The sequence below is a fragment of the Bos taurus genome, chromosome 3 (genome assembly GCF_002263795.3).
Source record: "Bos taurus isolate L1 Dominette 01449 registration number 42190680 breed Hereford chromosome 3, ARS-UCD2.0, whole genome shotgun sequence".
Classification (NCBI taxonomy): Eukaryota; Metazoa; Chordata; class Mammalia; order Artiodactyla; family Bovidae; genus Bos; species Bos taurus.
In genome coordinates, this window is record NC_037330.1 from 105,234,002 (window position 1) to 105,260,010 (window position 26,009).

Genomic DNA, 26,009 nt, shown 5'->3' on the forward strand with positions numbered 1-26,009 from the left:
TAAGAACATCCTTCCAGTAGTTCTCCCCTCCTGCATCATTGATTTCTTTCTCCTAGATGATTTTCGCTAGCGTGATACAGTCTCTTGCATCTTAAAACCCCTCCCTGACTCCATATAATTCTCTGGCCACCTCTCCATTTTTCTGCACCCCTTTTCAACACACCTCCTAGAAAGCGTTATTTGAAATTGTTGTCTCCAGTTTCTTCTCTCTTGAACTCATTCTGTTGGGCTGTTGCTCATGTAATTCCACTGAAGCTTCTCTTGTCAAAAATTAAGTTCTAGGACTTCCCTGATGGTCCAGTGGTTAAGACCCCACCTTGCAATGCAGGGGACAAGGTTTAATTCCTGGTGCGGGGCAACTAAGCCCATGAACCTCAACTACTAAAGCCCACACGCTCTAGAGGCTGTGCTTTGGAGAAGCTACCACAATGAGAAGCTTGTGCACCACAATAGCCCACTTGCCGTACTGGGAAAGCCAGTGTGCAACAACGAGAAAACCCAGCACAGCCACACACACACACACACAAATTAACTCCTAAAAAAAACTTTAATTTCTACCTTCTCAGACCCCTTCTCTATATACAAGTCCTAGACTCACAAGCACCATGTGCACGTGCATGATGTGAGCGTAGGTGTGTGTATTTGCATATTTGGGCTGCTCCTCTCGCTCATCTTGAGCTCACAGACTCTCTTTAGACTTCTGGGTGCAATCATACTGCACCCACATCCTGCCCCTAAACTCACTACTTCCCTAACAGTATTTGTCACAGCTCGTCACTCCTTCCTTAAAATGTGTTCTTTACTTGGTTTCTAGGAAACTGCTTTCTCAGTTTTTCTCCTATTTCATAGCCCTCTGTTTCCATGTCTGCTTTCCTAGATCCTTTCCTTTTCCTGACCTGTAAACATCAAAACGCCTCAAGGCTCAGAATATCCCTTCACCATCTATAATCATTCTCTAGATGATCTAATTCGGACTTTAACTATCAGACTTTAAATACTAGGCTTTAAATACCGTCTATATTCTGACAACTCCCAAAGTTCTATTTCCAGCCTGGACCTCTCTCTTTATCTCTGAGTTTGAGGCCCTTCTAAGCATGAGGTTCCAAAGTCTGCCCTGGGCAAAGGTACAGAAGGCCAGGCCCCTTGGCTTCAGGTGGGACAATTCTGCAGTGCTGTTCGTGCTCCAGAACTCCCCCTGGGATCAGGCTGAGACTAGACTCAGCTAAACTAGGGACTGCAGCCTTTCTGTAAAGGGCCAGATAGTCAACATTTTAGGCTTTGTGGGCCATCCAGTCTCAGTCACAATTCCTCGACTCTGTCTTCATAGCCCAAAAATGACCATAAATGATATGTAAACAGAATAAGTGTGACTGTATTCCAGTACAAGTCTTCAATTCTAGAAATACAGATCTGGTCTGAAGTCCAGTTTGTCCACCCCTAAACACACCCCTTGTCCAGCTTCTTCCTGCCCTACCCCGCCTCCCTCATTCCCTTACAGGCTGCTCTTGAGAACATTCCACAATTATAGTAGGTCCCCTACATACAAACCTTCAAGTTGTGAACTTTCAAAGATGGAAACGTGCATCTGGTCCAGCAAGGAGCCAGAACCTGTGCCATCAGCATCAGGCATGAGTGAAATTGCAGCTTGCCCTCCGTCTCCTATCACTGACGAACCTTCAGCTCTGCCATCTCCCACCTCCTTTCCCTCCCGCAGTCAGTAACTCTTCTTGCCTGTTCACTCGATGCCAGCCCCTGTGTGCCAGCTATTGTACTGGACTACTGTACTTTTCAAGGTACTGCACTGTAAGGTTTAAAATGTTTTCTTTGTTTTTTATGGATCATTTGTATAAAAAGTTTTATAAACCTATTACTACATAGCTGATTGTGTTAGTTGAGTACCTAGGCTAACTTTGCTGGACTTATAACAAATTGGATTTGGAGGAGGAAATGGCAACTCACTCTAGTATTCTTGCCTGAAGAACCTTATGGACAGAGGAGCCTGGTGGGCTACAGTCTATGGCATCGCAAAGAGTCAGACATGACTGAAGCAACTTAGCACACACGCATAACAAATTGGACTTACGGAATGGAACTCATTGTATGTAGGGGACTTATTGTATTCAGCTACCCCTTCTCAGATGGGTTCCTAGGGAACCCAACGTAAGGTGGCACTCCTCCTGCATGTCCTCCTGTGCTGCACTCACTTCCCCCAAGACACTTCTCACAGGGTGCTCACACTGCCTGCTACCTACTTGTCTGTCTCCACACCAGACTATAATCTCCCTGAGATTACCCGACCTTTCTGTGTCTCAGTTTCCTTATCAGGTACAGTCTTGCTCACCTTTTAATAACCAGGATGAAGCGTATTTAATTCCCAACACTCCCCTGTAATGTACATGCCACCATTATTGCTATATACATATGATGAAGCCAAGACTGAGAAGTATAAATGCCCTCCCAAGAGCACTTGTAAAGGTTCTCTTTGAATCCTCTTTCCATTTTGCTCCCCCTCATTCTACCCATCACCAAATCTTACTAATTCTTTTCTAACCAAGACTCCTTTGAGTTAATTTTTTCACTTTTACATCAGTATGCTGTCATCCTAGCCTGGCATTCTGACAGATCATCTGGGGGAGCAATGGGGCAGGAGAGAGCCTACAACTATTGACTTAAATTTGTTGTTGTTTTTTACCAGATTGGGGCTATCTATTCTAAAATTAAATTTTACTTAGTTTTTAATAACTATGTAAATGGTACAAAATTCAAAAGATAAAAAGGAATACCTAGGGACTTCCCTGATGGTCCAGTGCTTAGGATCTGCCTTCCAGTACAGGGGATGAAGATTCAATCCCAGGTTGGGGAACTAAGATTGCCCATGCCACAGGGCACCTAAGCCTGTGCTCCACAATGAAGACCCAACACAGTCAAAAAATCAAAATTAAAATAAATAAGAAAAAGGAATACACAGTAAAAGCCTTCCACTCATACCTGTGCCTGCCACCTAGTTCTCCTCCTCAGGGCAACCACTCTTCCTGATTTCTTGTTTCTTTCAAGAGACACTGTGCATGTCTGTATCCTTTCTTACTGGCTATAAATTATTTTAGTATGAGTGTGTTATGTTGGATTTTCCTCCTTTGAGCTAGCTTCCCTCCATGATGTTATTTGGCAAATTAGTTAGTTATACCCTTACTTTGTTCATGAAAAATTTGAGGCCATTTGTGTGTGTGTATGTGTGCGTGCGCGTGTGTGTGTGTGTGTATATATATATGTATATATATAATATGAGAGAGAAATAAGGCAAAAGAAAAATAAGGGTAGGAACTTTTTCTCTTCAGTGATATCCATTGCTTTCAGGATAAAGTCAAAACCACACTTTGAAGCATGAGGCTATGCACAAGCTGGCCTCAGTTTACAACCCTCTGGCCACATGACTCATGCCAGCTCCTCCAGTACCCTGAATATGCCATTTGTTCTTTCTCACACCTGGATCTTCACATAGACCTGCTGAAATATCCCCTTTGTCTTCCTAAAGTCACATTTCAGCCTGGCCTCCACTTCCCCAAAGTAACTAATCCGGACAGCCCCCTTCCCTCGAGTTGGGGTTCGTCTTTCTCCCGTGTGCTCCTGCTGCTGCCTGGGTTTCCCCATGCACAGCACCTACAGATTGTGTTTTAACAGTTCTATTCCTTGTCCAAACCTCCCACTTTTCTCTAAGCTCCGTGAGGTCTGGGACCTGTTTCTCCGACTTACTGTTGAAAGCTCAGTGCCTAGCTGGTTCCAGCACAGAGTAGGCACTTGGTTCCACAAATAAATGAATCCAGGAATTAAATTAGGCCCCAAATCCTATTCTCTCTAGAGGCAAGTCACAAATATGATTTTAACTTCCCAGCCCCATAATTGATGAGGATCAGTAGTGATCAAGCAGAAAACCACACAGCTGATCATGAGGAATATCACTTCCTCAAATACCTCTTCACTGACCCCCTATGCCTTCTTATTGGCCCCCTAAGTGGCGGTATTCTTCTTGTTAGCAGTTACCACAAGTGTAACGATTGATGGGGTAATCGGTTATAGGATGTTTGTGTTCCCTATCAGACTGTACTTCAATTATGAGTGTATCCCCAGCACATCTGACTTGCCTGCATGTAGGAGGTGCTCAGTAAATGTTTTTGGTTTTGCTTTAAGTATTTGTTTTTATTTATTTGGCTGTTCCAAGTCTTAGTTTCAGCATGCAGGATCTTTAACTGTGGCAAGTAGGATCTATACCCTGACTAGGAATTGAACCTAGGCCCCCTGAGTTGGGAGTGAGGAGTCTTAGCTACTGGACCACCAAGGAAGTCCCTCAGTAAATGTTTACTGAGTGCATTAAAGGGAGCATTATTCCTGCTAATGAGATCAGCAATCAGTTTCTCCCGTGAGTCTTCCTGGAGCGGATGCAGGGTACCTAATGTAAGAATGAGCAGTCTCAATAACACCCACACAGCAGACATACAGGCTACAGTCACGGGGCTGTTCCTCATAATGATTCTCAATAAAGCCTGCTGGCGGTGCCATAAAGTGCAGGTCAGGCAAAGTGATTCTGCAGAGGGCCCGTAGGCTACCAATAGTATGCAGTGTCGGGGAGAAGCCTCTGGAAGGCCTGGGCTTATTACACAGCATCTTCTGGCTTTCCTCTGTGTGAGTTTTCTCTAATGAGAGTGCTAGGTAGAATTTGAGAGGCAGTGAAGTCAGTATTATACTCTCTGAGAAATACATAGAATGAAGCTGTTCTGAGCTCCAAGTTAAATTCAAAGGCTTTCAGCTGTCAGTTGAGCCTGAGGGTAAAATTCCTATCCACCTCAGAATTGATGGTGTCCTTCACAGAGAACGTGATGGGATGTCAGAACGATCTGCTGGAGACATCTGTCTTGTGTAGGGTGTATAATAATACATACTACTATTATATGACCATTTGGTGTAATCATACAGTAAGGCCTCATTAACAGATGGCGGGGGCGGGACATTTAGTAAAAGAGAATGAAGAAAAACTGTTTCGACAAAACATGTTACTATGAATTCTGAGTTGACAAATATAACATGGCTAGCATCACCACATATCCCAGATTTGAGGGGACAGTTCTGATTTCTTGGTATTTTATTATTTTCAATAAAAGGAATGTGTTACATGTACTAAATATTTTGTTGTGCATAGTCAGTCATGTCCGACTCTGCAATCCCAAGGACTGTAGCCTGCCAGGCTCCTCTGTCCACGGAATTTTCCAGGCAAGAGTACTGGAGTGGGTTGCCATGCCCTGCTCCAGAGGATCTTCCCAACTCAGGGGTCGAACCCAGGTCTCCTGCATTGCAGATGGATTCTTTACCATCTGAGCCAACAGGGAAGCCCAAATATTTTGTTATTAAATCCCTAAAGTTTTTGATGCAAATAAATGGGTAGGTGAGAAAATGAACACTTTTTAGATCATATGTTTTGACTTTGGGGTTCAGAAAACACAGCAAACAAGGTTCATTTCCAGTATCCCCCACCTGGGAGAACCCCTCCAAGCCTCTCATGCTACTTGAGTACCACTCCTTGACCCACACAGCCTACTCTGTACTCATGTCTCCCGGCATTTACCACATTATACTGAAATTGTCTGGATTGGCTTCTTCCTAGACTGAAAAAACCACCTCTTTTCAGCTCCAGTAGCTGCGAGAGGACTGGCAAAACCTCTCCCAAACTTCCATAAGCCATATAATCCACCTACAAACTGTGTTCTTGTTACACAAACAGAGCTCCCAGACAAGCTCCCACCACTTGCTTCCAAACAGCATGTGGCCCCTAAACACTTGCAGTATCCAAAGTCTAGAGGCGGAGCATTCTGTCCACGCTGTCTTGGCATATTGCCTGGGACACAGCAGACCGTCAGTAAATATTTGATGGATTAGGACTAAGAAATGACCTCGTTAATTTTTTTTCTTTTTTCTATTTTTGGCTGAGCTTAGGACAAGATGGCTGGATGGTATCACCGACTCAATGGACATGAGTTCGAGCAAGCTCTGGGAGTTGGTGATGGACAGGGAAGCCTGGCGTGCTGCAGTCCATGGGGTCGCAGAGAGTCGGACACGACTGAGCGACTGAACTGAACTGAACCAGGTCTTAATTCTCCCACCAGGGATCAAATCTGGACACGTGTACTGAAAGCACCGAATCCTAACCATCGGACCACCAGGGAATTCCCCTGTGACTTTTAACCTCCTCGGCATCTGGCTTTTTTCCACCAAGGCAAATGAGCATTCTTGCAAGAAAACCAATTGTATTTCAGTTGATGGGGAGATACCACAAAAGCAATCCTTACACCAGCCCAGCTTAATAATCTAAGGGTCTTGAATGTTTCCTGACAACGTTCCGCCCAGGGTAATCAGAAGATCACTAAGGGGATCAGTATGCCAATATTCTCCAGGCTCCCACTGGGCATCTAGCATTCTCCCAGCTGCCACAGAGTTGAGTGGCCTGACAAATGTTAGGACATTGAGAGATTTCCATCTAGGAAGCGCTCAGTGGAGCCTTAATTTGTATAGAATTCAATAGTTGTAATTTCAAATTCTGGACCCAAGCTCCAGACATCTGTATCTCAGATCTCTTTAAGAGATCTATTTCTGTCTCCAGGAATAGTTCACACTCCTGCCATCAGTGCCGTGATCACTTAGAAGGCACCTTTTAAATCTGGGGAAAATAGGGACTACTCATACAGGATAGCCAACATCCAGGTTTACATAATTAGCCCTTCAATTCCTGTTGCACATCAGGAGAGTGTTTTAAATGATTCAACCTTTTCAAACACCTGCATTCAACATATATTCAACGACTCTTAAGCTCAAGGGCATATGGGAAAGACACTCATCTGTTCGTGGGTTTAAACAACTGGAAATATTGACAAGGATAGTGTGGTAGAGGGTGATGTTATTTTGAAGAAAGAAGTTAAGGGCTGTTTTTTCATTTGTTTGTTTTGTTTTTTAAAATGTACTTCTATTTTGTAAATTGTTTTTGAAGTATGATATACAATGGCACCCTACTCTAGTACTCTTCCCTGGAAAATCCCATGGACGGAGGAGCCTGGTGGGCTGCAGTCCATGAGGTCACTAAGAGTCGGACAGGACTGAGTGACTTCACTTTCACTTATCACTTTCATGCATTGGAAAAGGAAATGGCAACCCATTCCAGTGTTCTTGCCTGGAGAATCCCAGGGACAGAGGAGCCTGGTAGGAGGCCGTCTATGGGGTCGCACAGAGTCGGACACAACTGAAGCGACTTAGCACCAGCAGCATCCTTTTCAAAGGTGTAAAAAAGCTAAGAGTACAATTTGATGAGTTTTTACATACTTGACCACACCCATGTAACTAGCACCCAGACCAAGAAACACAGTTACTAGCATTCCAGAAAGCCCCATTGTTCCCCTCCAATTTCTATGCCCCCAGTATAAACAGCTACCCTGACTTCAAACACCCTACATTAGTTTTCTCAGGGCTCTTTTTAAATCTATACTGGGATAACACAGTCATCTATTAAAGCTCTCCTCTTTTCCCACAAATCTTAAGATCCACAACATTCTGTTTGGCTCCTTTAAGTTGTACCTGCCTCCTCTCTTCCTCCCCGTGCCAGATCCTCTTTCTTTTTAGATAAACAAATCATCTTCCTCAGATTCTGGTTATGCAAAGCCAAAGAGTTGTCAAAATGGGCATCTACTTCATTCATTTATTTCCAGAGCATTTATTGGCATCTTCCATTCACCCTAGGCACCAGGGTTACAAAGACAATTATAATACGGAGGACAGTAGAGAATTGGGGGAAGTGGTGGGGCGCCTTGGAACCCCCGGAGGGGTACCTAACTCAGCCAAATGGCCATAAAAAGCTTTGTCTCTCAGGATGGGCAGGCGCCAACACGGGGAAGGGAAGCCAGGCTGGAGGATGGGAGGGGAGGGTCACAAGCAGGAGGAGCTTATCCATGAGAGCTTAAACTGCAGTTTATTCTGTGGGAAGAAAGACCACAGCAGGGAGAAGATTTCTGTGTTAAAGTGGTAGCTTGAACAAACACAGCCAACTTTCCCTTCCCATGGTAACCTCATTGAGACTACAATAAAGAATTTTTTTTTTTTTAAAGCATAAATCTACATGAAGGCATGGAGAACAGGAGAGAGGACAGAAGTAAACATTTTGGAAGTAAGAAATGAGATGAGTGAATAAAAACTGAGCAAATTTAGCAAAGACAAAACGCCAGCCAGCCGTGGGGAAACTGAGAACCCAGCAGGCTTACGCTAAGGGCAGGAAGGATTAATACTGGAATGAGACCTTGCACAACGGTTGGAGGAACTGAGAAAGTGAAGGTCCAGAGTAGGGAGACGAGGGATGGGAGGACTCAGTAACAAATCCTCCTGGATAATGATCAAAGGTGGACAACGTGGAGCTTGCTGGGAAATAGAGAAGTTGGGCGAGTCTGGCCACTGGGAACTGGGGCCTTGTGCAGAGGCTTGTGGGGGTGCTGTAGCCTCGGGTACCCATCAGTGGGCCCAAGCCTCTGGTGGTATGCCTGGAGCCACTGTGGTCATTTGGGAAGAGGTGCAGAGTGTGGCACAGAGGACCAGGTGGACCCCGCCGAGCACTTCTCCTCTGTCACCATGCCTCCGCTTCAGACAACGGTACTGCTTGCCTTCCATCTCCCAAGCCTCACACCAGATCCTCTGTGGGATCCTCTCTCACACAGAAGTCTATAGGGAAAGGGGTTCCAGGAAATGTGGCTTCAGTTTAACCAAGTTGAGGGTAAACCTTGGGACACCTCAAATGCAGGGGATAAGGAGTCAGAAGGAGGCTAGAGGCTGGCTGCACAGGCAGCCCTGGATCACTCATGCCTGGAATATGGGGCGAGAGGAAGAAATTGCGTCTATGCTGATACTCCTGTAATTCTGGGGCTCTTCCTTTCACTGAATGCAGATCCCAATTAAAATACCCACTACTTTGCCACTTGGAATTGTCGCTTGCAGTTTCAAATCCCTCCAAGTCATGGCTCTGCTCTTTGCCTTTCATTCTCTGTCAGTCCCTGGGCTTCCCATGCTGGGGGACAGCTCACATGCCCACAGCCATTTGGAGTCCAAGCCAAGCCTTATCACTGTGGCAGGCTGCAGTGAATTCTCCCCTGAGCCCACCCAGGCCTTTCCTCCAGGCAGGAGAGAAACTCTGCTTTCAGCTGTGAAGGTCCAGTGTCTTTTACCATAAGCCCTGCCCACCTTCTTTGCCTTCTCCAGAAAGCGCTGGGCTGAGGTCTGCACTTGGCCCTGCAGTCTCCCTCTCTGGGGCATAACTCACATCTCCATGGTGGGCACCTGTGTTCTTTAGAGGCCTCCTCCACAGCTAGTGTGTGAAGGGTTTTCAATGCTCACTCTGCTCTGACAGGTCCAGGCCGTACTCTCTTGCCTTAATCAAAGGCTGCCTCACCCCCTGGTCAACAGGAAGCTAAGACTCCATGCCAGAGACCCTGAAATGCCGTGGCTTAACTAAGATAAATGTTTATCTCTCACTTACGTGACAGCCTTGGGGTGAGTGGTCCTGATTGACAGGCTAGTCATCCAGGGACTAAGGTTCCCCCCATCTTGTTACTCCACCTTCCCACAGGGTGCCCTGTTCTTATCTGCATGGTCAAGGCCGCCGTGTCTGTGTTCACATCTGCACAGGAGTGAGGAAGGAAAGGAAGTGAAGGAAAAACGATTTCCTTTAAAGCAAATACTGTAGAAGTTGTCCACACTTTTTCTGTCACATGCCACCGGTTAAACCTGAGTCAGAGGGCCATGTCCTGGCCATGGGGAGGTTGGGAAATATTATAGATGCAGAAGACGCAGGTTTGATCCCTGGATCAGAAAGAACCCCTGGAAAAGGAAATGGCAACCCACTCCAGTATTTTTGCCTGGGAAATCCCATGGACAGAGGAGCCTGGCGGGCTACAGTCCTTGGGGCAGCACAGAGTTGGACACGCCTGGAGTGACTACACAACTGTGTGGAGTCCACCATGGCCTGGCTGCCACCTAAGGCCCAGAAATGATCAATCCCCTGCTAGCCACTGCCCGCTTCTGGTAACATTCTTGTCCCTCCCTCATCCCAGATAAAATTTACAGTCTACTCAGACCTAAATTTTCTCAAAAAATGTAAAAATGACATGATGGTTCAGTCTAGCAGATGCTGTCATCACCCAACCCATGTCCTTAGCCCTCCAGGGAAGATTACCCTGCCTTCCAACTGTTCGTTCCTGAAAGTCTCCCCCCAGGACTTCTGCAGCTGCCAGAGCCACAGGATAGGCCTTATGTGCTGGAGAATTAGCGTCCTTCCCCTGAGCCCAGTTCAGTTCAGTTCACCTCAGTCAGTGCTGATGCTGGCCCACCTGTTTCAGGCTCCACGCTGGACACCAGGGATGCAGAGTAACCCTGAGGTCCATCAGCACATGCTGGATGCCAGACACAGTCCTGACTGCTTCAGCTGCATCCCTACTTTAATTCTCATGGTGCTCTTCTTTGCTCCATTTTACAGATGAGAAAACTGAGGCTTAGGGAGCATAAATACCACTGAAATCCCCAGGTTGTAGTCAGCAGAGATTTTTTTTTTAATATACTTATTTATTTATTATTTGACTGTGCCAGGTCTTAGTTGAGACATGAGGGATCTATTTCCCTGTCCAGGATCAAACCTGGGACCACCGGGAAGTCCCAGCAGAGATATTTGTTTGATTCCAAGACTGCTGCATCTGATGAGAAATGCTCCCTATCCCCAAAGCAGGGCAGGTAAGGGAATAACTAGGACTTCCCAGGTGTCGCTAGTGGTAAAGACAGTGAAAGTGAAAGTCACTCAGTCGTGTCTGACTCTTGGTGACCCCATGGACTATACAGTCCATGGAATTCTCCAGGCCAGAATACTGGAGTGGGTGGCCTTTCCTTTTCCCAGGGGATATTCCCAGCCCAGGGATCAAACCCAGGTTTCCTGCATTGCAGGCAGATTCTTTACCAGTTGAACCACAAGGGAAGCCCAAGAATACTAGAGTGGGCAGCCTATCCCTTCTCCAGTGATCTTTCTGACCCAGGAATAAAAACCAGGGTCTCCTGCATTGCAGGAGGATTCAGAACTCACCTGCTAATGCAGGAGATATAAGAAATGCTGGTTCAATCCCTGGGTCAGGAAGATCCCCTGGAGAAGGAAATGGCAACCCACTTCAGTATTCATGCCTGGAGAATCCCATGGACAGAGGAGGCTGATGGACTACAGTCCATGGGGTCGAAAAGAGTTGGATGTGACTGAAGCAACTTAGCACATGCACAAGGGAATAACTAGCAATCTATGTCGAACCCAACAAAGAAACATGTGAAACTAGACAGGGGACGGTTTCTTTCACATTCTTGCTTGAGAGAATGTATTTGGGTGAAGAGCTAAGGAGTCATCACGCCATCCCCAGGATGGCTTACATGTGGATTGTTACCTGGAGGGAAATACGGTTCTATATTTTTAAGCCACCATTATTTTGATTTTTTTTTTTTTAACAACAATAATCAAACTCTTTTAACTCAGTGCTTCCTAATGGTTTCACACCATGGGATATGTAGAAAATGGCAATATTTAGATGACATATCAGGATGTACTCATGGTTTGGGAATGTCTATATAGGACTGAGTGAAAATACTAATTACATTTTTTTGGATACTACATAATTATGAAAAGAAATAAAATACAAAGTATTTAGAAAAATAATAACTACTGAATTAGGATAAAACTTCTGAATAACATCTTTTCAAATTTCAAATAAGAAATCAGTTTGCTTCCACAAACATTTTGCAATAGAGTCTGTACTTGAAATGACCACAAATTCCTTGTTATGTTCTTCCAGTTATGGTCACTTCAAGTTCATGATCATCCATCAAGAAACTTTCACAAGTAGATGCTGTGAATGGCAGCGAGATCTATTACTTTTCCCCCTACTCGTCAGACACTCCTTTCTAGTTCTTAATAGAATTAGGATCTTTTGAATTTTACTTGGATGATGCAATTATTCTCTAAATCTAGTGGTTTGGCCTTTTATTTCACTGACAAATGTAATGTTGACATTTCTCGTAATAATATTAAGGTCTTTAGAATACAATAGTACTTTGTTCAAGTTAAGTACTTTAAAATCACAATGAAAATTTCTTCCTTCTTCCCGGAGCCCCGAGGGGCCGGAGCTCCTGGCGGTGCCGGATCCTGACGGTGGCCTTCCCCCAGGTCTGCCAAAATGTCTGAAAGATCAGATCTCCTTCACTTCAAGTTTGAAAATTATGGAGATTCAATGTTACAAAAAATGAACAAATTAAGAGAAGAGAATAAATTTTGTGATGTTACAGTTCTCATAGATGATATTGAGGTACAGGGGCATAAAATTGTGTTTGCTGCAGGTTCCCCCTTCTTAAGAGACCAGTTTTTACTGAACGATTCGAGAGAGGTGAAAATCTCCATATTGCAGAGTTATGAAGTGGGGAGACAATTGCTCTTGTCATGCTATAGTGGTGTGCTGGAATTGCCCGAGATGGAACTGGTCAATTACTTGACCGCTGTGAGTTTTCTTCAGATGAGTCACATTGTAGAACGGTGCACGCAGGCCTTGTGGAAGTTTATAAAGCCAAAACAGCCAATGGAAAGTAAAGAGGGATGTGAACCACAGAGTGCTTCTCCCCAGTCGAAAGAACATCAGGGAGATGCCAGAGGCTCCCCAAAGCAGGACTCACCTTGTATTCACCCATCTGAAGACAGTATGGATATAGAGGACAGTGATATTCAGATCGTTAAGGTAGAATCTACTGGGGATGTATCAGAGGTTAGAAGTAAAAAAGATCAGAACCAGTTTATTTCTTCTGAACCCACTGCTTTACATTCATCCGAGCCCCAGCACTCTGATAAATACAACTGTGGAAAACAGAGTAAGTGAAATAGAGCAAAACCATCTCCACAATTATGCCCTCTCTTACACAGGCAGTGATAACATCATCACGGCCTCGAAAGATGTCTTTGGGCCTAATATTCGAGGTGTAGACAAAGGCCTGCAGTGGCACCACCAGTGCCCAAAGTGTACCAGGGTGTTTCGTCACCTGGAGAACTACGCCAACCATTTAAAAATGCACAAACTCTTTATGCGTCTACTCTGCGGCAAGACTTCTACTCAGAAAGGCAACCTTCATCGACACATGCGTGTGCATGCCGGCATTAAACCTTTCCAGTGTAAAATCTGTGGGAAAACCTTTTCTCAGAAGTGTTCCTTACAGGATCATCTTAACCTTCACAGTGGAGATAAGCCCCATAAGTGTAACTATTGTGACATGGTTTTTGCACATAAGCCAGTTTTGAGGAAGCACCTTAAACAGCTGCATGGCAAAAACAGCTTTGATAATGCCAATGAAAGAAATGTGCAAGACCTCACTGTGGACTTTGATTCTTTTGCGTATACAACAGTCACAGACTCTAAAGGGTGTCAGCCACAGCCTGATGCGGCACAGGTCCCGGATGCCGGTAAACTGGCCCAAGCTGTCCTGAACTTAAGGAGTGATAGCACTTGCGTGAATTAAACAGGGCCTTTGTGCTCCTAACTAGAACTGACTACAAACATGGCAATAGTCCAAGGCTTTTTAGGAGTCATTTCGCTAATTTGACTTCTCCAGATCCTCTGTGCAGGTCGTAGGGGTGAGTCAAAGCACTAACAGACCAGGCAACTTGCCACTTGGAGTGGTCTTGCCTGCCTTTTGCCCTTTCCTATGTTCTGTTTTGAATTATTTATCCTGTGATGTCTGTTTTCCTTTCCCAAGGAGTACTCCATTTGTCTACCTAACATCAACTTATGTCTTAGACTGACACTTATTTTAGACTTTCCACTGGTCACATTCTGAAGGTACCAAGAAGTTAATAACATCACCTCCACTCCACCAATAGATGCTATGCTAAGGGAAGCAATTAATCTTTTTCTTTGGTAGAAAATAAGCTGAGATATAAGGTGATATTGCTATCAGCCTGAATATGTGATAGAACTTCTAGTTCTATCAGAACCACTGATAATTCATCTATGTCTGATAAATGAATGAATCTACTTATCCTGGAGCTGGCTATAAAGAAGTATTTTAGATTATTCTGTACTCTTTTCAACAGTTTATGGCCCAGCTTCATGTGATTGAAGTTGACATAGACCAGAGTACAGTATTTCCATCAATACCTGCAGACAGGAATCATCACTGGGGAGCATAACCAACAAAGGGTAGTAGTTGTACAACAGTACTTATTTGGGAGGTCTTCCCCCGAAAGAAGTCAAATGCTTATAATTATTCTGTAGCTTACTTGGTGATGCTTTTGGAATCAGGATTGCTCCAGGTACACTTAAAGTGTGCTAACATATAATGGTCTCTCTTTAAAAAGGGGCTATCTGGAGTCAGTCTCTAGACTTTGTTGTAGAAGTTCGCTATTGCTAAGGTGAGTTTGGCCTTCAGTTTTGTCCAGCATATTGTAATAGTCTTTGAATTCTCATTTCCTTGTGTACCTTAATTTCTAAAGTGGATGAAAAAAGTGGGTCACAGAAGGAGCAGTCAGATTTTTGCATTTAGATGTTCCTATAATGGTACACAGTCCCACCTCATCCCCTTTGACAGATCAAATACAAAGTTGATTTTCCGTTATGGAAAAACAAAACAACTGTTTTTCCTAAGCACATGTTCAGAAATAAAATTTTGAGTCTTACTTGTTTCTGAACCATGAGTTAAATTTAGATAATAGGAGTGTTTGAGTCCATAGAGAATTTTAAGAAATCATTTAGCCTGCCTTTCATTTTTTAAGTTGGGGTATCCAAAGCCCAAAGAGGTAGCCTGACCAAGGTGGCCAAAGTAGACTGAGTAGGCTACATATGAGCTAAGGTCTCCTCACTTCTCACTGTCCCTTGGCTTAAAAAGATTTAGTACATGATCAAGAATACTTTAGCAAAAAGTTCCTAGTTTGTGCTTCCCCTCAGTGCATCCTTGTGTGCTTTCTAAGACAGCCTCAATTTTGCAAACAGAACAGTCATAGAAGGATTTATTTTTGTAAGGTAATTATTTTTTGGTTAGGATGAATATTACATTCTTCCTAAGCAAGCAACTGATTTGCTGGGTGTTGATTAGGAACAGAAAGGACAAGTAACAGTGTGAGAAGGACCCAAATGTGAAACTAATTTTGTCTGGAAACAGTGTTTAGTTTCCATCAGGATTTCCTGATTTTTGTTTCTGAGCTGTGAGAGTCCCATGTATAGATGAACCAAAAATTAATTTTAACTTGAGTCCTGCTAAGACGCCTCAGTCATGTCCCACTCTGTGCGACCCCATAGACGGCAGCCCACCAGGCTCCCCCATCCCTGGGATTCTCCAGGCAAGAATACTGGAGTGGGTTGCCATTTCCTTCTCCAATTTAACTTGAGTAGTCAGAGGGTATTCTTAAAGTTGTTATAATTTGATGCATTTACATGTGAATCTGATTTGAAGTATAATTTCTACCATTTGTTAAAAGGTTTTAAATGAGAATAAAATTGAGCGGTAAGACTAAAAAAAAAAAAAAATTTCTTCCAGTGTACACAGATAATGCTCTATTAGTCTGAATCATTTTTCTTTAGGATTCAAACAATAACTCCAACTTAGTTCACTGGTCATTTCACTTCTCCAAAGGTAAGTTTTTTATTTGATTCCATAAATGTTGTTAGCACACATTCCTATTGGGTGGAAAGACCCCAAGACCACCCTCAGGTTCAATGATTTGCTATAAGGACTCACAGAACTTAGAAAATCTGGTGTCTTCATGGTCATGGTTTCAGATAGTAAAAGGATGCAGATTAAAATCAGTTCAGAGAAAAGATGCTTGGGTGAAGCAGTCCAGGAAAAACTAGGCATAAGCTTCCACTTTTCTTCTTCCTGTGACATCACATGGAGAGCACCTAATTCTCCCAGGAATGATGTCTGAAAGCAGGGCATTGTTGACACTCAGGGAGGCTCACCCAGACTTGGCGTCCAGGCTTTTTATTTAAGGGTCAGTTACTTTAAACGGCAACACCCACAAAATTGACCTTACTTACTCAATCTTGGCCTACTGAGGTCAGGTTGATGCAGCGAGGCTCAAAGTTTCAGGCTAACAAAAACACTCATCTGGTAGATCATGTGGGACATTTCAAAGGCTCAAAGATCATCTTCCAGGAGCCGGTCAAGGGTTAGTCCCAATGACCTTTGCAATGTGAAAATTTGGGCCACCCAAGCCTGCTGGGTCAATTCATTCACAAATATACTTTCCCATAATTCTTATAATTTTTGATCAAATTCATTCAGAGACTCAAAAATGTCAATTAAGTAAGTCAGATTTTGAAGCCAATTACTTATTCCTTCAAAAAAAAATTGCAAAGTGAGACTGGTTCACAATTTTTACATTTCTTTTTTTATTATTTTTTAAGCTTATAAACGCTTGACAAAACTTTCTTTGGAGAGTCAACCCATTTCTGTATAAAACAGCAAAAAGTAGTTTTCAGCCTTCTCTTAAAGCTGAAACTATATACTGCTGAGAGCCTTGGGTTTCATTTCACCATTTTGATCATATCGTTGTGGAATTCAGATCTTCAAGGAAATCTTTACAAACGATAACTTTCTGTGAATGAAAGGATGTGTTCCTGAAACCTCAGGATTGGAGGAATGAATTGTGAAGTAAAGCCTTGACACTGTGCTGTTGCAGCCACCCCAGGAGCTCACATACTCACCTGGTGTTGCCCATTCAAGGTGCCCATATACCTCTGACTACTTCCTCCTCGCTGGATTCTGAGAATTCTGTTGCTGCTTCTAACCGACTACAGTTACTGATGTCTATAGATGCATCACTCTACAATGATTTGTCACTCTGCAGTGCAAAAATTTTTGGAGCTTCTAGATTAGCTTTGGCTCTGTGTCATCTGAGATGTTTTCAATGCATCCCTAAGATTTTTTGGAATGGCGGGCTTCTTTGTTTATTTCTTCAGCCCCAAACATAGTGCTGCTGATTTTCGTAGGGGCTGGTAAATTCAGTGATTCTGCATACGGGCAAGATATTGGACTGGGCTATTAAGTGCCGGCTTATGAACTTCCAACCAGTCTCTTGTGCTCTGCCTGAAAGTGTTGTAACAGTTTATAAAAGGACTTTGTTTCTTGCTTTGCAATGACAGACATTTACCAATGATCGAGTCTTTTCCTGTAGTTTGTAGTCAGCTGTAGGCAGAGGTGATGTCTTTCTGCTCTACCATCCTTAGCATAAAGCTTTTATTCTCACATTTGCCTCATTGTGTCCTCATGACTGCAAGGTGGCTGCTTGAGCTCCAGCCTCAGGTTCACATCCCAGGCAAGAAGAAGAGTGCAACAAAGAGGAAGTGGTGCCTCCATCAGGAAACCAGTGCTTTCTCAAACACCTTCAGCAGACTTCTACTTACATCTGTGTCTAGAACTGGCCACCCAACATACAAGGAAGACTGGAAAATGTAGTTTTATAGCTTACTATGCTGCCTCCTTGGGCAAAATCAGATACTGGTTTCCCTAATCTGGCCTCGACTGACTCTCAGATCTTATCTCATAATTCTCCCCCTTGACTCCTGTTCTTTAACCTTATTGATTATAACAGACAATGCTATCACTCCACCTCCACCAAGAGCCCTTCAGATCCTACTGTGTGTGTGGCCCCTAGCTATGATTTGCTTTTGCTTCCAACACTCAGTACCCATGGCTCTTTTGGGTGGTGGGGCAGCCTTTAAGCTGCTGGACCCCACTTTGCCCATATAAAGTGTCTAAGCATTTACAAATCCTTGAAATGAAGTGAAAGTCTCTAAGTTGTGTCCAACTCTTTGCGACCCCATGGACTATACAGTCCATGGAATTCTCCAGGCCAGTATACTAGAGTGGGTAGCTGTTCCCTTCTCCAGGAGATCTTCCCAACTTAGGGATCAAACCCAGGCAGATTCTTTACCAGCTAAGACACAAGGGAAGCCCAACAATACTGAAGTGGGTAGCCCATCCCTTCTCCAGCAGATCTTCCTGACCTAGGAATTGAACTGGGGTCTCCTGCATTACAGGTGGATCCTTTATCAACTGAGCTATGAGGGAAGCCCTTGGTGACCCTTGGGGTGACCCTTAACCAGGGATTGATGGGAACAGTAAAGTCTTAGTTGTCTTTGGTCAAGACAAACTCTAAGGCATAACTCAGGTACCAGAGCTCCCTGTTCAGTTCAATTCAGTCGCTCTTCACGACCCCATGGACTGCAGCTCGCCAGGCTTTCCTGTCCATCATTAACTCCTGGAGCCTATTCAGACTCATGTCTTTTGAGTCCGTGATGCCATCCAACCATTTTATCCTCTGCTGCCTCCTTCTCCTGCTGCCTTCAATCTTTCCCAGCATCAGGGTCTTTTCCAATGAGTCAGTTCTTCACATCAGGTGGCCAAAGTATTGAAGTTTCAGCTTTAGCATCAGTCCTTCCAGTGAATATTCAGGACTAATTTCCTTTAGGATTGACTTTTTTGATCTCCTTGCAGTTCAAGGGACTCTCAAGAGTCTTCTCCAACACCACAGTTCAAAAGCATCAGTTCTTCGGTGTTCAGCCTTCTTCATGGTCCAACTCCCACATCCATACATGACCACTAGAAAAACCATAGCTTTGACTAAACGGACCTTTGTTGGCAATGTCTCTGTTTTTTAATATGCTATCTATGTTGGTCATAGCTGTTTTTCCAAGGAGCAAGCATCTTTTAATTTCATGGCTGCAGTCACCATCTGCAGTGATTTTCAAGCCCCCCAAAATAAAGTCTCTCAATATTTCCATTGTTTCCCCATCTATTTGCCATGAAGTGATGGGACCGGATGCCATGATCTTAGCTTTTTGAATGTTGAGTTTTAAGCCAGCTTTTTCACTCTCCTCTTTCACTTTCATTAACAGGCTCTTGAGTTCCTCTTTACTTTCTGCCATAAGGGTGGTGTCATCTGCATATCTGAGGTTATTGATATTTCTCCTGGCAATCTTGATTCCATCTTGTGATTCATCCACCCTGGCATTTCGCATGATGTACTCTCCATATAAGTTAAATAAACAAGGTGACAATATACAGCCTTGACATACTCCTTTCCCAGTTTGGAACCAGTCCATTGTTCCCTGTTCAGTTGTAACTGTTGCTTTTTGACCTGCATACAGAGTTCTCAGGAGGCAGGTAAGCCTGCTCCTACCACAGGACTTTTGCACACCATCAGATACATGCACAGCCCAGAGCTTCACTTTGTTCAGATCTTTGCTCAAGTATCATCTCGTCAGTGAGAATTTCCTTAACCATACTATAAAATAGACCCCCTCCATTAATTTCTATCCCTGTTTAATTTTCATTTATCATTGCTTTAAAAGAACATATTTTATTTTTGAAGTAGGAAAACAGCTCTTTAGATTCCATTAGCACTTAATGAGACACGGAAACTGAGCAGGACCCTGTGGGGTTCCTGGGCATGGAAGCCTTTCAAACAGCTGCTAATCAGGGAAGGGAGGGGATGCAGAGAAAAGGGAGGAGCAGTCAAGAAATGATAGTGGAGCTTTGGGGCAGGGTTCTGGTTCCTTCTCAAGGGACACACATCACAATGTCTTTGAACTCTTTCACAGAACTAAAACCCTAATGAATGGAAAATGTTAGCATTCTTCATTCCAGAGAAGGTCACAAGTTAATAACCTGGAGAAGGAGACCACCCGAGGCCAGATTAAACGAGTGCGGGCCCTGCACACACACACCCTGATCCTTATCAGCGACTCTTGAATGGCTGCTATGAAACTCTTCACCAAATGGTCCCGTGTTGGGACACACAGTTTTTCAAGGCATGAGCTTGCTGTGTCCCCCTTTGCCTGGCAAGGCAATAAAGCTATCTTTTCTGCTTTACCAGAAAACTCTGTCTTCAAGATTCAATTCAGCACAGGTGCACAGAGGCCAAGTTTTCTGCATCAACACCAAGGTTGAGTCAGTTCAGTTCAGTCGCTCAGTCGTGTCCAACTCTTTGTGACCCCATGAATCGCAGCATGCCAGGCCTCCCTGTCCATCACCAACTCCCAGAGTTCACTCAAACTCATGTCCTTCAAGTTAGTGATGCCATCCAGCCATCTCATCCTCTGTCGTCCCCTTCTTCTCCTGCCCTCAATCCCTCCCAGCATCAGAGTCTTTTCCAATGAGTCAGCTCTTTGCATGAGGTGGCCAAAGTGTTGGACTTTCAGCTTTAGCATCAGTCCTTCCAAAGAACACCCAGGACTGATCTCCTTCAGAATGGACTGGTTGGATCTCCTTGCAGTCCAAGGGACTCTCAAGAGTCTTCTCCAACACCACACTTCAAAAGCATCAATTCTTTGGCACTCAGTTTTCTTCACAGTCCAACTCTCACATCCATATGTGACTACTGGAAAAACCATAGCTTTGACTAGACGGACATTTGTTGGCAAAGTAATGTCTCTGCTTTTGAACATGCTATCTAGGTTGGTCATAACTTTCCTTCCAAGGAGTAAGCATCTTTTAATTTCATGGCTGCAATCACCATCTGCAGTGATTTTGGAGCCCCAGAAAATAAAGTCTGACTCTGTTTCCACTCTTTCCCCATCTATTTCCTATGAAGTGATGGGACCAGATGCCATGATCTTCATTTTCTGAATGTTGAGCTTTAAGCCAACTTTTTCACTCTCCTCTTTCACTTTCATCAAGAGGCTTTTTAGTTCTTCTTCACTTTCTGCCATAAGGGTGGTGTCATCTGCATATCTGAGGTTATTGATATTTCTCCCCACAATCTTGATTCCAGCTTGTGTTTCTTCCAGCCCAGCGTTGCTCATGATGTACTCTGTGTAGAAGTTAAATAAGCAGGGTGACAATATACAGCCTTGACGTACTCCTTTTCCTATTTGGAACTAGTCTGTTGTTCCATGTCCAGTTCTAACTGTTGCTTCCCGACCTGCATATAGATTTCTCAAGAGGCAGGTCAGGTGGTCTGGTATTCCCATCTCTTTCAGAATTTCCCACAGTTTATTGTGATCCACACAGTCAAAGGCTTTGGCATAGTCAATAAAGCAGAAATAGATGGTTTTCTGGAACTCTCTTGCCTTTTCCATGATCCAGAGGATGTTGGCAATTTGATCTCTGATTCCTCTGCCTTTTCTAAAACCAGCTTGAACATCTGAAAGTTCACAGTTCTCATAGTGCTGAAGCCTGGCTTGGAGAATTTTGAGCATTACTTTACTAGCGTGTGAGATGAGTGCAGTTGTGTGGTAGTTTGAGCATTCTTTGGCATTGCCTTTCTTTGGGATTTGAATGAAAACTGACCTTTTCCAGTCCTGTGGGCACTGCTGAGTTTCTATGAAGACCTACAAGACCTTTTAGAACTAACACCCAAAAAAGATGTCCTTTTCATTATAGGGGACTGGAATGCCAAAGTAGGAAGTCAAGAAACACCTGGAGTAACAAGCAAATTTGGCCTTGGAATATGGAATGAAGCAGGGCAAAGTCTAATAGAGTTTTGCCAAGAAAATGCACTGGTCATAGCAAACATCCTCTTCCAACAACAGAAGAGAAGACTCTACACATGGTCATCACCAGATGGTCAACACCGAAATCAGATTGATTATCTTCTTTGCAGCAAAGATGGAGAAGCTCTATACAGTCAGCAAAAACAAGACTAGGAGCTGACTGTGGCTCAGATCATGAACTCCTTATTGCCAAATTCAGACTTAAATTGAAGAAAGTAGGGGAAACCACTAGACCATTCAAGTATGACCTAAATTAAATCCCTTATGATTATACAGTGGAATTGAGAAATAGATTTAAGGGACTAGATCTGATAGATAGAGTGCCTGATGAACTATGGACGGAGGTTCGTGACGTTGTACAGGAGACAGGGATCAAGACCATCCCCATGGAAAAGAAATGCAAAAAAGCAAAATGGCTGTCTGAGGAGGCCTTACAAATAGCTGTGAAGAGAAGAGAAGTGAAAAGCAAAGGAGAAAAGGAAAGATATAAGCATCTGAATGCGGAGTTCCAAAGAATAGCAAGGAAAGATAAGAAAGCCTTCCTCAGCGATCAATGCAAAGAAATAGAGGAAAACAACAGAATGGGAAAGAGTAGAGTTCTCTTCATGAAAATTAGAGATACCAAAGGAACATTTCATGCAAAGATGGGCTCGAAAAAGGACAGAAATTGTATGGAGCTAACAGAAGCAGAAGATATTAAGAAGAGGTGGCAAGAATACACAGAAGAACTGTACAAAAACGATCTTCATGACCAAGACAATCACGATGGTGTGATCACTCACCTAGAGCCAGAGATCCTGGAATGTGAAGTCAAGTGGGCCTTAGAAAGCATCACTACGAACAAAGCTAGTGGAGGTAATGGAATTCCAGTTCAGCTATTTCAAGGTTGAGTCAAGAGCTCCAAATTGTTGACAGTCTCAAGGAGGATTCAGACCCCACAAATCTGTACTTACATGCTCTGTGAAGTCTCTTTACTGGTCTCTGCACAGGGTGACATTGGTAATCACTTCTGCCTGGGAGAGTCCAAGGGAGGCTTCATGGAGGAGGCCATAGTTGACATTAGAGTGTTTTTCACAAAGAGAAAGTAGTTTGTGGCCCTATTGGGAGGAATAAATAGTATGTGGGAGGGCACATAATCATGGCCTGTTTGTGTGGGTAAAACAGAGGGCTTCCCAGAGAAGGGCAGTTCACCAGGGACAAGGGAGGGTATGAGGAGGGGCCGACCTTGAGTGTTTAACCTGGGGGAGGATCAGAGCTGGGTTTTAGCACATTTCCTCCGGTGCTGACGTGAACGAGGTCCAGAGGGGAAAACCAGTCCCTTCTCTCACCCGTCACAGCTCCAAGTGCAGAGCTGAGCTATTGGCACCAGAGGGCGCTAAGACCTAGGACATAGGTCTCACCTTTCCTGCCACCTTTGTGGGCACCACACCTCCAGTCTTCCAGCTGGGTCACCATTACTATCTGGCTGTCAGCACACAAAGCCTTGGGAAATCTGTATTGCATCTTGCCATTTGATTTCTCTTTCTATGCGATAAAGACTGAGACTGAGGCTCTGCTGGAGGAATAATGGAGAAGAAACTTCATGGCTTAGAGCAGGTTCTCTAAACCAGAGGAGTACCAAGTGGGATCCCTGGGACCAGAAGCATCAGCAATTATTGTGAACATGTGAGAAATGCAGATTCTCAGGGCCCCTCCAGACTTACTGAATCAGACACTCTGGCCCAGCAATCTCTGCTTTCAAACAAGTCCTTCTTTTGAGTCTGATGCATAGTCAAGGTTGAGAATCATTGGTTTAAGGAAGTACTGTACCATGTAGAGGGTGCCTGGAAGGAGTGAGTCCAGTGTGATGCTGAAGAGCTGAAGAACCTGACTCAGATGAGCAAAGGCCACAGGAGGCTTCCTGGAGGAGGTGTCATAGAAGTCAACACCCAGTCAGGGGAAGACAGAGAAAGTCATTCCAAGCATAGAGAACAAATACACCAAGGCCTATAAGAGGAAGAGCTTAGTCTTTTGGTAGACCCCAGCTGAAAGGGAGCTTATTTACACAGAGCAGCTCAATCTTTCTCCCCCCATCGAGACTCCTGACTTCTTTTCAAGGGATCTCATGTTTTGAAAGGTATTATATCCAAATAACTAATAACTCATTAATTTCCTACTATTTATTAATCAATATCTATAGTCCAGTCAGAGTTTCTGATTAGCATGAGATGTTTATATTCACCACCCTGAATTGATAATGGTAGTCACAACCATTTGCCAAGGGCTGGCAAGTGCTTTACGTGTGCTAGCTCATTTAATCGCCTTCCTACGCCTCTCTGAGTGGGGGTACTGTAATCACCAAAGAGAAAAAAAAAACTAGCACAAGAGAGGCTGTTCACTTGGCTGAAGGCCCAACTGGATATAATCTACCTGGGTCAGCCCTGCTGCAGAGTGGACTGTTATCAGATGCTTCCCTGTTTCTTGGGAGCGATGGAGTTCCAGCCCCAGAGAAAGATACTTGTCAGCACATACAGCCTTACCCCGAGTGAATGCACAATTCCTGCCATGCATTTAGATGTACTAAAATAACTACTGGTGCCCATTTCTATCTTGAGAGTTCCCTGGAGTTCTGGGACTCCAGGTCAGAATCACTGAACTAGTCCAGCATTCTCTCTCTCCCAACACCTGCTATGTAGATAAAAATATGATCACTCTACTATACAGCAGAAACTAACACAATATTGTAAAGCAACTAAACTCTAATGCAAATAAAAAGAATACAAAAGCCCAAGGAGGGACATAAAGTGGAGGCAGCTTTCTAGGACCCCCTCAAAGTGTTCCCTGATATTCTGAAACCAAAACAAAGTCACAGATCCTTGGGTCATCTCTCTCCATCTGCTCCCGTCCTCTCTCTCCACTGCCCTCCTTTGCTTACTTCCTTCTTGAGCATCTCCTGAGTCCTGGCTCTGGGTACCAGGGATACAAAGACAAATAAGTCCTTCAAGCCAGCCTTTCAATTTTATGTGGGCTGTAGTGGGTGGCTGCTCCATGCTTTTAAGCTGCTTCATTACAAAGGCAGTCTTGCTGCAGTTGTTGTCATCAGCACCAACAGCAACTCTATCCTCACCCACCAGCTCTCCAGGATATAGTATAGCCCGGGTCTTCCCTGGTGGTCCAGTGGTTAAGAATCTACACTGGAATGCAGCGGACATGGGTTCAATCCCCAGTAGGGGAACTAAGGTCATACATGTGGTGGAGCAACCCAGCCCACACACCACAACTACAGAGTCTATGCACTGCAACGACAGATCCTACGTACCACAACTAAGGCCCGATGCAGCCAAATAATAAATAAATATTTTAAAAAGGATTTAGTACAGCCTGTCCCACCTCCCACTCCATCTCCCCAACCTCTCCACCTTCTGTTCCTGAGATGGGCATGTTCCATGCCCCCACCTGAGGTACTGCCCTCCCTGGAAAGGGACCATTTGGTAAACTGAGTCTCTTTGTCTCACTTACCCTTTCTCCCTCCTGCCCTCCTGCCATAGATGGCTCGTCGCTCATCCCTTTTCTCCCTTCCTTAGGTCAATTTTATAGCCAAGTTTCACCATCTGCCTGGTGGGCGAGTTCTCTTGGTCTATGTTTGCATTCAGAAATTAGGTCAAGTAACATTTTCTAGGCTGGCTCCTAGAAGCACAGACAGTAGTTGGACTTGGTGTCTACCCTGGGGGAACTCACAGCCTGGGGTGGGAAGGGAAAGCTGCTATGACCACATTTGAAAGAGCAGCAGAACACAAGAGCCTTTATTACTAAGAGCTCACCTGGATTGCACTTGGGGTGCTTTTGCTACGCCCCAGCGAGTAGTAGGCAAACACAAGTGGCCTCTCTGGCTCCCCCAGGAAGGAGGGCAGTCCTTGCAAACTCTACCTGCCAAGAGAGGCCAAGATTCTTTTTGGGAAGTCTCTAAAAATCAGGGGAGGGAAACATGATCCAGCAAAAAACCATTGGCTAGAAGGCTGGGGGGGGTCTGTTCTCAGAGATAGACTTTTAGTAACCAACTCACCAACACTGATATGTGAACCAAACTGTATGTTAATATTGTTTTAATAAAATTTTTTTAACATTGCTGCAATAGTAGCACGTGCTCAGTGAAAAAATGTTAAGTGATAGAGAAATAAATATGAATTACAACTTCTACCTTATAAATTTCCAGATACATCTAATCACGTTTAGTCATTTTTATACACAAACACACACACACACACACACACACACTTGTGTATATATACAAATATATATGGAGAGAGTGAGAGATCATTTTAAAAATGTAAAACATAATGACATATTTAAATATATACACGTTGTCTATATAATAGTATTATAGATAAATAATATACGTACTGGTTCCAAATTGGGAAAGGAGTACTTCAAGGCTGTATATTGTCACCTTGCTTATTT

At 43.9% G+C, this 26,009-nt stretch overlaps 1 protein-coding gene across 1 annotated transcript; it reads left to right on the forward strand.

The window, feature by feature from the left end:
* The first annotated feature begins 12,210 nt into the window (after positions 1–12,210).
* On the forward strand, positions 12,211–13,902 carry LOC786231 (zinc finger and BTB domain-containing protein 26-like). The gene is given in 2 exon segments (XM_010803796.4): positions 12,211–12,928; positions 12,930–13,902. Coding segments are annotated over 2 exon segments (1,323 nt in total). The 5' UTR covers positions 12,211–12,275; the 3' UTR covers positions 13,600–13,902.
* The last annotated feature ends 12,107 nt before the right edge of the window (positions 13,903–26,009 follow it).